This window comes from Miscanthus floridulus, chromosome 1, assembly GCF_019320115.1.
Source record: "Miscanthus floridulus cultivar M001 chromosome 1, ASM1932011v1, whole genome shotgun sequence".
NCBI classification, from domain to species: Eukaryota; Viridiplantae; Streptophyta; class Magnoliopsida; order Poales; family Poaceae; genus Miscanthus; species Miscanthus floridulus.
This window is the reverse complement of record NC_089580.1, coordinates 189,965,458-189,979,379: the sequence shown is the minus strand read 5'-3', so window position 1 is coordinate 189,979,379 and position 13,922 is coordinate 189,965,458. Positions and strand designations below refer to the sequence as shown.

The window sequence follows — 13,922 nt, the reverse complement described above, 5'->3', positions numbered from 1 at the left end:
GGTAAAACATCGCTGCGTTCCTACTTCTCTCTTTACTTTGAGCATTTACTTTGAGTAATTCAATTCTTGTCATTTACATTCATAGAATTGACATGCTAGAATAGGATTAGAACATAGGTTGCTAAACTTTTGTATGGTAGATCAATAGAAACACTTTCTAGGCATAAGGGGTTAATTGGGCTAGCCATAGGACTTAATTATTGCAAAAAAATTTAGAATTAGTCTAATTCACCCCTCTCTTGGGCATCTTGATCTTTTCACACTTGATGCAATATAAGACTGAAACAACTAAAACATTTGGAACATACTGTTGCAATATATGTGTGAAACATATGCAACAACAGACGTCTGGAAATAGACAAAATATTTTGAACAAATGCTTGCAACATGCCTCTGAAACACTTGCAATATATGCAACATGTGTAACATCCCCCAATCTACTTTTGCAACATTAAGATAAAATAATTGCAACATAGATATGAAACGTCTGTAACACTTAAAACACACATATGCAACATATGGGAGGGAAGGCCGGGCTAGTTGATTTCGACCGTCTGTAGCACAGCCCGACTGTAGCACCACAGTCCGTGAGCCCCCCGCGGTCCCGTTCGCCAACCCCCCGGCGCGCTGGGCGCCCAGTCCGCTCGCCCCCGCTGTACAGCATAAAACACTTGCAACATGAATTTTTTTTTAATGCAATATGCACCTGAAAATAGATGAAACATTTAAAACACGCACTTACAACATGTGTGTGAAACACACACGAAACATCCACATTTACAACTTACAACATGAAATTACTTGATGCAACATAAGACTGAAACAACTGAAATATTTAGAATATACTGTTGCAATATATGTGTGAAACATATACAACAACAGACGTCTGGAAATAGATAAAATATTTTGAACAAACGCTTACAATATGCCTCTGAAATACTTGCAATATATGCAACATGTGTAACATCCCCCAATCTACTTTTGCAACATCAAGATAAAATAATTGCAACATACATATGAAACGTCTGTAACACTTGAAACACACATATGCAACATAGGGGAGGGAAGACCGGGCTAGTTGATTCCGGCCGTCGGGGTGGACGCCGACAGCGAACCGCGGCACACGAGCACCACCAACACCGCCCACGCTCGTCGGTGCCCTTGGCTAGGCCGGGGAAGACCTGAGGTGCCACGTCGTGTGTGCCCTAGCAGCCATGGCGGGGTCAGTGGCACGCCCAACTGCGATAGGCGACAAACGAATGGCGAGGGAGCGGTGCAGGTGACTGCCACGTAGGTGAGCGGCACAGGGAGCAAGGACGCACGGTGTAGCCGACGATGAGAGAATGGCATGGCACGGCAGCCCGACGAGCGCACACTGGGGAAGAGGGCGGACATATGAGCAGCCACGCCGAGCGAAGCAGGTGGTTGCCACGCAGGTGAGTGGCGTAGGGAGCGAGAGCACGCGGCGCGACCGGGGATAGGGAAAGGAAACGGCGCGGCAGCCCGATGAGCACACACCGGAGAAGGGGGCGGACGGATGAGCAGCCACGTTGGTTTTAGACCGAGCAGATAAGCATGAAGGAGTAGGATGTGAGCAGTTATGCGCTCGGGAGAAACGGGTGGATAAACACAAAGAAATAGAGATTTGTTTTTTTTTTCGGGCCCGCTCCTGGCGAGCCGTGTCCGGACAGAGTCAGGTCCGAACGCTATTTCCGTAGTAACTAACTGCTGATAAGATTTAGATCAAATTTAAACTAATTCCCCTACTTACTAGAGTAATTTCCCACTTCATCGTTTCAGATTGGAGGCGTTGACTCTACAGCATGTGCTGTACGCCTGTACCCGATGATTTAATCGTCAATGTTTTTTTTTTCTTTTCATTTTAGATGCAAGATGTGTCTGAGTCTAAGGGGTGTTTGGTTTCTTTATGGAAAATTTTAGTCCCTGTCTCATCGGATGTTTGGACACATGCATGAAGTATTAAATATAGATAAAAAATAACTAATTGCACAGATTGTGGCTAATTTGCGAGACGAATTTTTTAAGCCTAATTAGTCCATGATTTGACAATGTTGTGCTACAGTAAATATGTGCTAATGGTGGATTAATTAGGCTTAATAAATCCGTCTCGTAAATTAGTCTCCATTTATGTAATTAGTTTTATAATTAACTCATATTTAGTTCTCCTAAATAGCATCCGAACGTCCGATGTGACATAGACTAAAATTTAGTCCATGGAACCAAACACCCCCTAATTCCGAAACATTCGATCTTACGTTATATCCAGTGTTTTAACGGTGGTCACTAGATTTGGCATGAAAATGGTACTATGACTTCGGTTTTCAATGGAACTCTGTTCATCTGAGCATTGATCTGTCAGGCCTTGTTTAGTTCCAACTCAAATTCTCAAAAAATGCTACAGTACTTATCACATCGAATGTTTGTGACTCGTGCATGGAGCATTAAATATAGACGAAAAAAAACTAATTGCACAGTTTGGTGGGAAATTACGAGACGAACGTTTTGAGCCTAATTACTCTATGATTGAACACTAATTGCCAAATAAAAACGAAAATGCTACAGTAGCCCCAAATTCCAACTTCCTGAAACTAAACACGCGCTCAACTAAAGCTACTAGAGAAGACGACAAAAGGAGATGGATAGGATATTGTTTCTTTTTTCTTTCAAGTTTTTCCATATATAATTTAAGAATGTAGTATTCCGAGTTATAATATAAGGGCATCTCTAACAGTTTCCTAGACTTTTCTCCCCAAAACACTATGCTTTTCATCTCCTAAAAATATTGAAAGAAAAAAAAAGCTTATCTCCAATAGTATTCAATATTCCACTCCTAAAAAATTAAAATTTTCATCCCACTTAGGTAATTTTTTTGCGGCATTTTTTTTCGCGCGAAAGTCTTCGACGCCGCCGCCGCTCTTTCTTCCATCGTCGTGCCCTAGCGCCATGCAGTTCCAGCTGGCCGTGTCTGCCTCCCAGCCGTACGGTACTTGGGCAGGTCGCATCCGTCGGGCTGCCACCGCCACTTCTTGTACGAGTCGTCGCGGCGGCCGTTGCGCATGCACGTCACCTGCTCCGTCAGGAACTCGCACTCCCACTAGTGGTACAGCGGTGCCTTCTCGCCGGCCGCATCGAACGTCCAACGCCTCCGGTACAGGTCGCACCCGGCAATGGCAGCAGCATCGGCCTGGGGCAGCAGCGGCGGCGGCTACTTCTGGGTCTGCTCCTGCTGCTGCCTTTTAGTATTCTCGACGAGTTGCTCCTCGGCCACCATTCCCACGGGGAGGGTCAGGGGCGGCTACTGCTGCTTGTGCTGGGCTTCCTTGCGATCTCGATCCACACAACGACGGCGGCGATCAACTCCTCTCCAAACGACGGCGGCAGCGACGAACTCCTTCTCTGCTTCGCGTGCGAAGGGATGTTCAGTGCCAAACACCGCGTCAAGAGGGAAACAGGCGCAGGAGGAGACCGATACGCCCGATGTCTAGGGCGCGTAACCTTACGCGGTTCGGACAATTTTTCCCAGGCGCTAAAAGACAGGAGGATGGATTAGATGTTGCTAGAGATAGTTTTTTTATAATTTTTCTAAAAAACAAGAATTAGAAGGAGATTTATGATATTGGAGATGCTCTAATTTTCCATTCCCTTCGAGAATAGAATATTTCGTTTGAGTGTGAAAAAAATACATAAATTGTTGACTCTTACTTTCGGCAAGCTTCAACAAACAATTGCATTTGTTCATCATCTAAGACTAGCCACAACACCGATGCTGAAAGAAGAAACAAACAGCCTGTTCGGTTGGCTGGTTCGTATCGTTGCTGGTTCGTGAAGAAGTACTGCTGATTGGTTTGTGTGAGAGAAAAATACTATTCCAACTGAAAATTTACGATTGTTTACGACAAGCCACGGCCAAACGAACTGTTGAAGCATGAAGTCATACCATTCGTGTGGACCGATGTTGAAATAAAAATAATAATACAAGAATCGAGTAGCCTTCTTGCTTGGCTGAGCAAATAAACAATTATTTCTTAACCCATGGATGTGCGACGAAGCAAGGAAGAAAATGGTTCTAAGTTCTGGCACTTTTAGTCCCGCATACACTCGAGATCAATGTAGAACACTATGTTAAGTTACTGTAGCTACAATAACATTATGGTCAGTTCAACTACAACTGCATAGAGCGTGTTTGATTATAAGCCACACTCTGCCATGATTTAGGGAGTGTTTAGTTCGAGCTACTAAACTTTAGTAGCTACTAGATGGTTTAGTCACTTTTATTAACTCTAGGGTTATTAGAGATGACGAAAACCCTTTTAGTAGCTTTTAGTCATAGTGTTTGGTTAAAAAGTTATTAAAGTAACTAAAAATTACTAAATTTAGTAGATACTAGATGAACCAAACAGACCGAAAATGATATAGTTGAGGGAGTTGTGGCGGAAAAATTGAATGCCACTGTCTCGGAAATGAGTCTGAAGCTGCTTTTGTGACAGTGTAAGCTTTCGCGTCAATCAAACACCGTAGCGGGCCACACCGGTGGAGTGGTGGGGCGGGGCGGGGCTGAAATAACCCCGCAGAATGGTGTTCACTTTGGTGCTTCGGAGATGAAACGTGAAAAACCCCGAGTGAGAATGCTTACGACTTTGGTTAGCTAGGATATGAACATGTGACCGCCTCCTTTGGCAGCGGGCAACCGCCGGGCGCGTTGCCAATCGGCAGCGCGGTCACGCTCCCCTGACAGACACTGTCACGTTTACTTCAGTGCAGTGCAGCCGTGTGTCACGAATCCGGAACTCGCGCGACCTTTTAATGCGCGGTCTTCGTATGGGGGACTAAAATTTAGAAGATATATCGGGAGGACGTTGTATGATATATTTAGAAATTAATAAAAAAATAAATTATATAATCGGTCAGTACTTCACGAGACGAAATTTTTAAGCCTAACTAACCGGCATTAGCACTTGTTTACTGTAGCACTACATTGTCAAATCATAGACTAATTAGGCTTAAAAAGATTCGTCTCGAAAATTAGTCGCAAACTATGTAATTAGTTTCATAATTAATCTATATTTAATACTTCATGCATGTGTCAAACATTCAATGCGACACACTGGCTCCGGTCCTAGGGCCCTGTCCCATCTAGACGAAGAATCCGGCCCGTTAAAGGACCTTTAGTCCAACTAGTTAGAGCATCCTGACGGTACTTCTCAGGTTCTGATTTTGACTTCTCATAGGAGCAAATTTTAGGTTAGGATTAAAAAAATCCTCTTATCTGTTGCACGCTAAAGCACAGGTCTAAGGACCGGTCCGATCTCACAGGACGATGGTGTCACTATATAAAAATGAGGCAAAGGTTCAGAGTTTTCTAGGTCTACGTAAGGCTGTGTTTAGTTTGCGAAATGAAAATTTTTAGATGTCACATCGGATGTTTCGGAGATGTCGGAAGGGATTTTTGGATACTAATAAAAAAACTAATTACATAGCTCGCCTGGAAATTGCGAGATGAATTTATTAAGTCTAATTAATCTATCACTAGCGCATGATAGTTACTGTAGCACTTATGGCTAATCATGAACTAATTAGTCTTAAAACATCCGTCTCGCGATTTCTAACAAAACTGTATAATTAGTTTTTTCGTCTATATTTAATACTCCATACATGTACCGTAAGATTCGACGTGATAGTTCAGGATGAAAATTTTTGGAAACTAAACTAGATCTAAGAATGTTTCTTCCTGATCCAATGTCTGGGATGGTCATAATCCGGCCCGTCCCGTCCAGCACATGGTTTGGATTGGATTGGAATAGCCCCCTCCTCGTCCTCGCCTCAGCTCGGCAGACACGTCGCCATCGTCCTCGCCTCCCCTCCCTGCTCCCTCCTCGAGTTTTAATCCCGGCGCGCACCAACCACCAGTCCAGGATCTCTCTGGCTCCTTTCCACCCCTCCTCCATTTCCCACCACCACCTCCCATGTCCGCCGCCTCCCTTCTCCCACACGGCGCCAGGCCCTGAGCTGCGGACTCACCGCCCTCTCCGCCGCTCGCCGGGGAGGCCTCTGGTCTCGGGATCGTCTCCATGGCGACCGCTGCCACCATCTCCCTCCTACAGCACGTCCGACCTCCGGCTTCGGGCGGTAGTCTTCTCCCCCTCCAGCGCCTCCGCCCTGTTCACTGCCGGCGCTCGGCGCCAGCCTCCCACCACTCCCTCCAGCGCCGTCTCCGTCTCCGCCTCCCCACGCGCGGCGCACCCGCGGCCCAGCCCCGCGCCACGGCCGACCCGTCGCCCGCCTCGGCCGCGCTCGACGCGGCTGAGGCCGGGGAGGGGACCGCCGCCGCCACCACCGCGCTGCTCGACGTGAGCGGCATGATGTGCGGCGGCTGCGCGGCGCGGGTGCGGGCCATCCTGGCAGCGGACCCGCGGGTGGAGACGGCGGCGGTCAACCTCCTCGCCGAGTCTGCCGCGGTGCGCCTGCGGGCGCCGGCGCCGCCGGGCGCGGGGGAGGAGCTCGCGGCCAGGCTCACGGAGTGCGGGTTCCCCTCCACGGCGCGCCGTGGGGGCGCGGCCGCGGGGGCCGGGGAGAGTGCGCGCAAGTGGAGGGAGATGGCGGCCAGGAAGGAGGAGCTCCTGGCGCGGAGCCGGGGCCGAGTCGCGTTCGCGTGGACGCTCGTCGCGCTCTGCTGCGGCTCGCACGCGTCCCACATCCTGCACTCGCTCGGTATCCATATCGGCCATGGTGAGTTGGAACTACCACGAGACATTCAGAGCGTGATGTGATTTTCGGCATGACAAAGTTAGGTTTAATATTGGAGCTAATGGCCCTCCGATCGGTCTGTGCATGGTGCAGGAACGTTTTTGGATTTGTTGCATAATTCTTATGTGAAATGTGGCATTGCTACAGCTGCTCTGCTTGGGCCTGGAAGAGGTATAGTCGGTTCCCAACGTCTCCTCATATTGTGCGTTCGTGTACATGTTGTTTTGTTTAATCTTGTGCCGACCGGATAGCGACTCATATGTTTTTATATCAATTCAATCAATTTCTAAGAATTAAGGAAGTTAGGACTCAGGAAACTGACCAGCGCGAATTGCTAAGAATTAGTAAGAAACAAAACTAAAGTTGGATGAAATGTCATCACGTTGTCAGCACTCGCTTCTCTTCGTCACATCATTTCAATGTGCCTCCAGATATACTGTTTGATGGTTTTAGAGCATTCAAGCAAGGTTCCCCCAACATGAACTCTCTAGTAGGATTTGGCTCTGCAGCTGCATTTGCTATCAGTGCAGTAAGTGGGTCTATAGTCAACTTTTCTGTCCAACCATATAGTTTTATACTAATTTAGCTTTGCATTTCTTAAGGTGTCCTTGCTGAACCCTGAGTTGGAGTGGAATTCAACCTTTTTTGATGAACCGGTGAGTCAATTTTTTTATAGTCCTATTGATTGAGCTGCAATTTTTATCTTTGGCTCTTGTCATAGTGTTGCTCTGATCTTGGATCTTACAATGGTTTTGACGAAAGCAGTGTCGATTCACAGAACATGGAAACTTGATTTTCTTTTCCCACATTAGTCGAACCAATTTGGTATTTGACTGAATAACAGTTGAGTCGTGAGTTTTGTTCTGCATGCCAAAATTTTGTTGAAGAAAGTTTTCTTGTAGCATGCAGGTTATGCTTCTTGGATTTGTACTTCTTGGGCGATCTCTTGAAGAAAGTGCAAGGCTTAAGGCATCCAGTGATATGAATGAGCTCATTGTAAGTATTGATTTATAACTATTGTCCCAGCAAGAAGCATTTTTCTTTTTCATTTTACAGTGCTAGAGACAGAAGATAACATGGATAATCTTTACTTCCATTTTCCACAAACCCTATAGCAAAATTATTGTTTCGTAAAATGACAGATAGAAAAGGAATGCACCATATATCATCGTGCAAGATAATTGATTCATTGAAACTAATGATGTCTGGTGATCTGTGGCAGTCACTGTTATCACCTCAGTCGAGATTAATTGTTACTTCCTCAAGTGATGACCCTTCTGCGGACACTAGTTTGGATTCTGATGCAATCACTGTCGAGGTTCCTGTTGATGATGTCCGTGTTGGAGACTCAATATTGGTCCTGCCAGGAGAAACTATACCTGTAGATGTATGGAGCTACTCTATAGTTTCATTTTTCTTATTTGCCAGTATTATCGATCAACCCATTAATCCGTCTGAAACCCATTCTTGCAGGGGAATGTTATTGAAGGATCAAGTTTTGTTGACGAATCAATGCTTACTGGAGAGTCCTTGCCTGTAGCCAAGGAGACTGGGCTTCCTGTATTTTCAGGAACTGTGAACTGGGTATGTATAACTTCTTGCCTGAAAGCATGACCCTAAGTCTGATTCCAGTAAGATGTTTCCAATCAACTCTATTTTTTTAAGTGCTTGAAAAAATGAATGTCCCGTTACTCTAAAATGCTGCCATATGCTCTCTGTCTAAAGTGTGACTGGTGTATCAGTAAGCTCTTCACTCATTTGTCATGTCTTGATTGATGTCCAAAGGATGCTTTAACTAGATACACTTCACAAAATTCACTACAATGCCTTTGTGTCACTTCTTCAACTTTGATGTTCCACTACGTTCATAAGTTCAGATGCCTTTCACTCTTCTTAGCTGGATAAGTAACACAACCTATTATTTGACTTGTTTTGAAGGATGGCCCGCTAAAGATCAGAGCAACATGTACTGGACCATCATCAACAATAGCTAAGATAGTCCGCATGGTTGTGAAAAACACTCTTTGCTGTTGAGCGTAAAACGAAGGGAGAAAAGGGTGTTTAACTATATATGTATCCTTGAACAGGTTGAGGATGCCCAGGCACGTGAAGCTCCTGTTCAAAGGCTTGCAGATTCCATTGCAGGACCATTTGTGTATACTGTTATGACGTTGGCTGCAGCAACCTTTTCCTTCTGGTGTGCTCTTGTTTTTTTTATTTTCTTCTATGAAAATCCTGTTGTGACTAAAAAATATTGTTTTTCTAACCCTCTCCCTCCCTAAGGTATTACATTGGCACACACGTATTTCCGGAGGTTCTTTTCAATGATATTGCTGGCCCAGATGGGGATTCATTACTTTTGAGTATAAAGCTTGCTGTGGATGTACTAGTAAGTGGCCCTGTAATAGTTTTTCTTTAATAGAAGAAAAAACTCAGCATTTCAGTCTAACTCTTGGAATTTTATCAAATTGACTGATTCCACAGTTGATCAACTAACATGTACCCTTAATATGGTGATAATTTCACATGCAAAACCTGAAATCTCATTCATCTCTTTCGTAAAACCATGTTTGAAGCGTTTGTTTGGACTAATTTTGTGAACTTTACTCCCTGCAGGTTGTTTCCTGTCCTTGTGCACTTGGATTAGCTACACCTACAGCTATCTTAATAGGAACTTCCCTAGGTAACTTTCTATACCATCTGTTTCCATCCATTTGTTCCGATCTTTGATAATATGATGGGCACTAGCTAAACTTGTAGACTCTTTTGATGAGAAAATTTGGATCCCTATTCTAATTGTCAATTGCTCACTATACTTTTGAACAGAAACTTTCCTGATTGCATATTTTTGTTTACCATAACTTCCTGTCACTTCGTTTTTCTTTTACTAGGTGCTAAAAGAGGGTTACTTATTAGAGGAGGTGATGTTTTAGAGCGTTTGGCTGGAATAGATGCTCTTGTGCTTGATAAAGTACGTGGTTTTTCATTTGACTTTTTTTATTTTTCACGGTAAACTGCTATTCTCAATGTTGTGTTTTTTCTCATTACAAACAATTTATTCCAATTCTAGACAGGGACACTTACAGAAGGAAAACCAGTAGTTACTTCTATTGCTTCTCTGGCATATGAGGAGACAGAGATTCTTCGTCTTGCTGCTGCAGTGGAGAAAACAGCATTGCACCCAATTGCAAATGCTATAATGAACAAGGCTGAACTACTCAAGCTAGATATTCCGATCACAAGTGGTCAGCTTACAGAGCCTGGATTTGGCTGTTTGGCAGAAGTAGATGGGAGTTTAGTTGCAGTAGGCACTTTGGATTGGGTGCATGATCGTTTTGAAACTAAAGCATCACCAACTGAACTGAGAAACCTTAGAAACCGGCTGGAGTCTATGTTGTCAAGTGAAGCATCATCATCAAATCAGTCGAAGTCAATTGCTTACGTTGGTCGTGAAGGAGAAGGAATTATAGGTGCTATTGCTATATCAGATATTTTACGAGAAGATGCAAACTTAACTGTGGAGAGGTATTTTCTGGAGTGATTATTTGCATTTCAACTGTGTTTTCTCGGTACAGATACATTTCTCTTTATCCAATAGGGTTATCCTCAGAGGCGTCGTGAAATGCTGCTTCAAGATCCTTAGATATTTTTAATGTTATTTTTGAAGTAGCATGCAAGCTTTGCAGCTATTACTGCCTTATCTGTATAGTTAAAGCAGTGCAGCATGTTTAAACTTGTCTTGTTAATCATCAGGTTGCAGCAGGAAAGCATTACAACGTTTCTACTGTCAGGGGATAGGGAAGAAGCAGTGACAAGCATCGGGAGGACTATTGGAATCAGGGATGAAAACATAAAGTCTTCCCTAACTCCACAAGACAAAGCAAGCATTATATCAACTTTGCAAGGGAAGGGACACAGAGTTGCAATGGTAATGAAATTCAATGCTTTATTGGTGTTCTATCATGGACAGGTTAAATATCCACACTTGCGATTCATAGACCAAGAGTATCATCCAAAAGTATAAATATCTACAAAAGTTTCAATTTGAGATAATACACAGTTCAAAATTGCTCACCGACAACTTTGTGTCAAGTACTTGTCTTTTTTTTATTGAACTTGCCCTTTTTTTTACCTGCATTGACTCCTAACAACATTGATTTGTACTTGCTGTTGTCCAGGTTGGTGATGGAATAAATGATGCGCCGTCTTTGGCAGCTGCAGATGTTGGAATAGCCATGCGAACTCACTCAAAAGAGAACGCTGCCTCTGATGCAGCTTCAGTTGTTCTATTAGGCAACAGACTTTCTCAGGTAAGGTTCTTTGTTGTAATGGTTCTCTCATCTGAATAACTCAAGTGCCATTAACAGAGATCAAACAATCTCTTTGCTCAGGTGGTAGATGCGCTATCCCTGTCGAAGGCAACGATGGCAAAAGTTCACCAAAATTTGGCCTGGGCAGTGGCATATAACATAGTAGCCATTCCAATTGCCGCTGGAGTGTTACTGCCACAATATGATTTCGCCATGACACCGTCTCTCTCAGGTAATGTTTACTGAGGACAACTATGCACTTTGTCTGTTATGCCATGTTTTCCTCATATTGGGTTATCGAGCTTTAGTACTGACGCTATATTTGGCGATTTATCACGCAGGGGGATTGATGGCCCTTAGCTCCATCTTTGTCGTCAGCAATTCTTTGCTTCTGCAGCTGCATGGGTCGTTTCAGAACACAGCAAAACGGCAGGGTGATCTGAGCTCAAGATTAAACTGAATTGTTGGGCTTAGTTTGACCTGGCCGAAGGACAGTGCTTCAAGATGGTACTGGATGATAGAGGGTGCTTTACTGGTTTTCCAGCTCCGGCTAATTGAACCGAGTTAGAAGTAAAAGTAGCAAGCTATTCGTGTCAGCTGTAGCATGTTCGTGTACAGTTTATCTACTAGCCAACTATAGAGTGGCAAGTATATAGTCACCCCGAAGGGCAATAATGTTAGCATTTACCACGGCCTTCAAACATTGTAAATCTGTAATGTTGCTGCTGTAAACAAAGAGATCATTGGGGCGTATGACTATTGTTCATGGTCTAGCAATGTCCAACAAGCTAAGCTTCATTTCACACGGATATGGAATGTTCAGTAAACAAAACTACTCTAATGGTTACATAGTAGAACAAATAGCAACTCCAGTTGATCATATTGTGGCTGAGAAAATTGCATATTTAGGACTCTAAACAACGCGCTTTCGTAAATATAGGACTCCAAACATTGTCTTCGTAAAAATAACCCTTAACGTTGGCTTCTTGATTTTCATGACATTAGATGTATTTCATCCTTTTTTATTCATAATACATGTATTTCTCTCCTAAACTGACCCTTTTACCCTTCTGGCCGATCGAGTGTTTCATCTACGTTTCTGCCCGACGTTTCATCGCACCTCCTGCCCGACGTTTCATCGCACCTCCTTCGTCGTTTGAGATCGCAACGCCCTAGCAGCCTGACGAGGCCGCCCAAGTCCTGGCCGTGGCCGCCCAAGTCCTGGACGTGGCCGTCGCCGCCGACGGCAGCCACCTCAGCCGCCCAAGTCCTGGCCGCGCTGGTCGCCGTCTCATATCCTTCGTCGTTTCCTCCCGACGCCCTAACCCCCATGGAAGCCGCTGGACCTGATGTCCTGGCCGCACCGGTCGCCGAGGGCATGGCGGCGCCGATCGCCCAGGGCATGGAGGACTGTCTGCGCCGGTCGTCGAGGGCATGGCCGCGCCGGATGGAGGCCTGTCCACGCCGGCCGGAGGCGGGCCGCGCCGACAGGAGGGCTGGCCGCGACCGACATGGACGACCAGGTCGCTCCTGCTTGTGGCCATGTCCGCTGCGATTGCCTTGGTGAGGTCATTGCTGCCCACTCCTCCTCCGGCAGTAGAATATAATCTTCCTGTAGTTGAGTTGTCGTTCAGGTGATGCTCTTAATTATTTATGTTCTTGTTTGTGTTCACAATAATCACAATCGTACTGATAGTAATAGTTGTTCATTATTTATGCTGTTAATTATTTATGTTAATTATTTTGTGCCATTAATTATTTGAGTTATTATTTTTGTTCAGTACGCTCTTTAATTATTTTCTTATTTGTGCTGTTAATTATTTATGTTAGGTCCGAAGTAGAGCCCGTGGAAAATACAGCAAGAGTTGATTGGGATAGCTTACAGATAGTGGAGCGAATCGCACTTTTGAGGAGCATTCATGGTGCTAAATTATGGTCCTGTGCTTTGCTTATTTGCTTGCAAGGCGCGAGGGCTAGCTCCTAGAGTTCTAGCAGAGAGGAAATCTGTAGCGTGTGTAGTGCTCTACTTGTGGTTTTTGAATATTTGATACCGCTCCGGATCACAGAGCCAAGGCAGCGGCAAGTCAGCCACCCGGCGGCGGCAGGCGGTCAGCACAGGAAAACTAGCCAATGTCATCTAAATGACCGAAGGCAAAAGGGTCACTTTAGGGAATAAATACATGTATTTAGATGAGAAAAGAGACTTCATACACATAATGTCATAAAAATCAAGAAGCCAACGTTTTAAAGGTTATTTTTATGAAGACGATGTTTGGAGTCATATATTTACGAAGCACGTTGTTTGAAGTCCTAAATGTGTAATTTTCTCTTTGATAAAGTCTCGTCGCGTGGGGGTCTACCGGATTGACATTTGGAGGGAAGCTCAGGGAGCCGCGTAGTGTGGGATCGCAGCAGACCCACGACCTGAGGCTTGCTCGTTGCACCAAAACGGTGTTTATTTGTAGTCTGTTTAGTTGTGAAATGTGAGATAAGACGTGAGATAAGAGAGATATGGTGCAATTTTTCCTCGTATTCGTCGAAATGCATACAGTCTGTAGAGACAAAATAAACAAATGCAAAAAGAAAAAAAAATCTGAGAAATGGAGAAATCCCGTGAAGAGCAGCAGGTGGGTCATGGAGATTTGACGGAATGGAGAAATATGAAGGGAGCAGGTGGGCCATAGAGTGATAGAGATTTGACGCAAGGGGAAAGAGAGCGCGCCAGCGTTGCCGCACAGTGGATCCGATGAAACAAATGAAACCGGCTCAGTGCAAGTTTAGCGCGTGTTTAGTTGGATGGATTTTGGAATTTGGGTTATTGTAGCACTTTCGTTTTTATTTGGCAAT

At 44.6% G+C, this 13,922-nt stretch overlaps 1 protein-coding gene across 1 annotated transcript; it reads left to right on the top strand.

Moving 5' to 3' along the window:
* Positions 1 to 5,868: 5,868 nt before the first annotated feature.
* Positions 5,869 to 11,848, top strand: LOC136551738 (copper-transporting ATPase PAA2, chloroplastic-like). The gene is made up of 17 exons (XM_066543282.1): positions 5,869 to 6,747; positions 6,859 to 6,936; positions 7,197 to 7,294; positions 7,368 to 7,421; positions 7,675 to 7,761; positions 7,988 to 8,152; positions 8,239 to 8,349; positions 8,704 to 8,772; positions 8,853 to 8,962; positions 9,049 to 9,154; positions 9,382 to 9,448; positions 9,657 to 9,736; positions 9,836 to 10,290; positions 10,519 to 10,693; positions 10,944 to 11,075; positions 11,157 to 11,307; positions 11,417 to 11,848. Exons 1-17 carry the CDS (start codon positions 6,090 to 6,092, stop codon positions 11,533 to 11,535), a joined length of 2,715 nt encoding a protein of 904 aa, XP_066399379.1. The 5' UTR covers positions 5,869 to 6,089; the 3' UTR covers positions 11,536 to 11,848.
* The last annotated feature ends 2,074 nt before the right edge of the window (positions 11,849 to 13,922 follow it).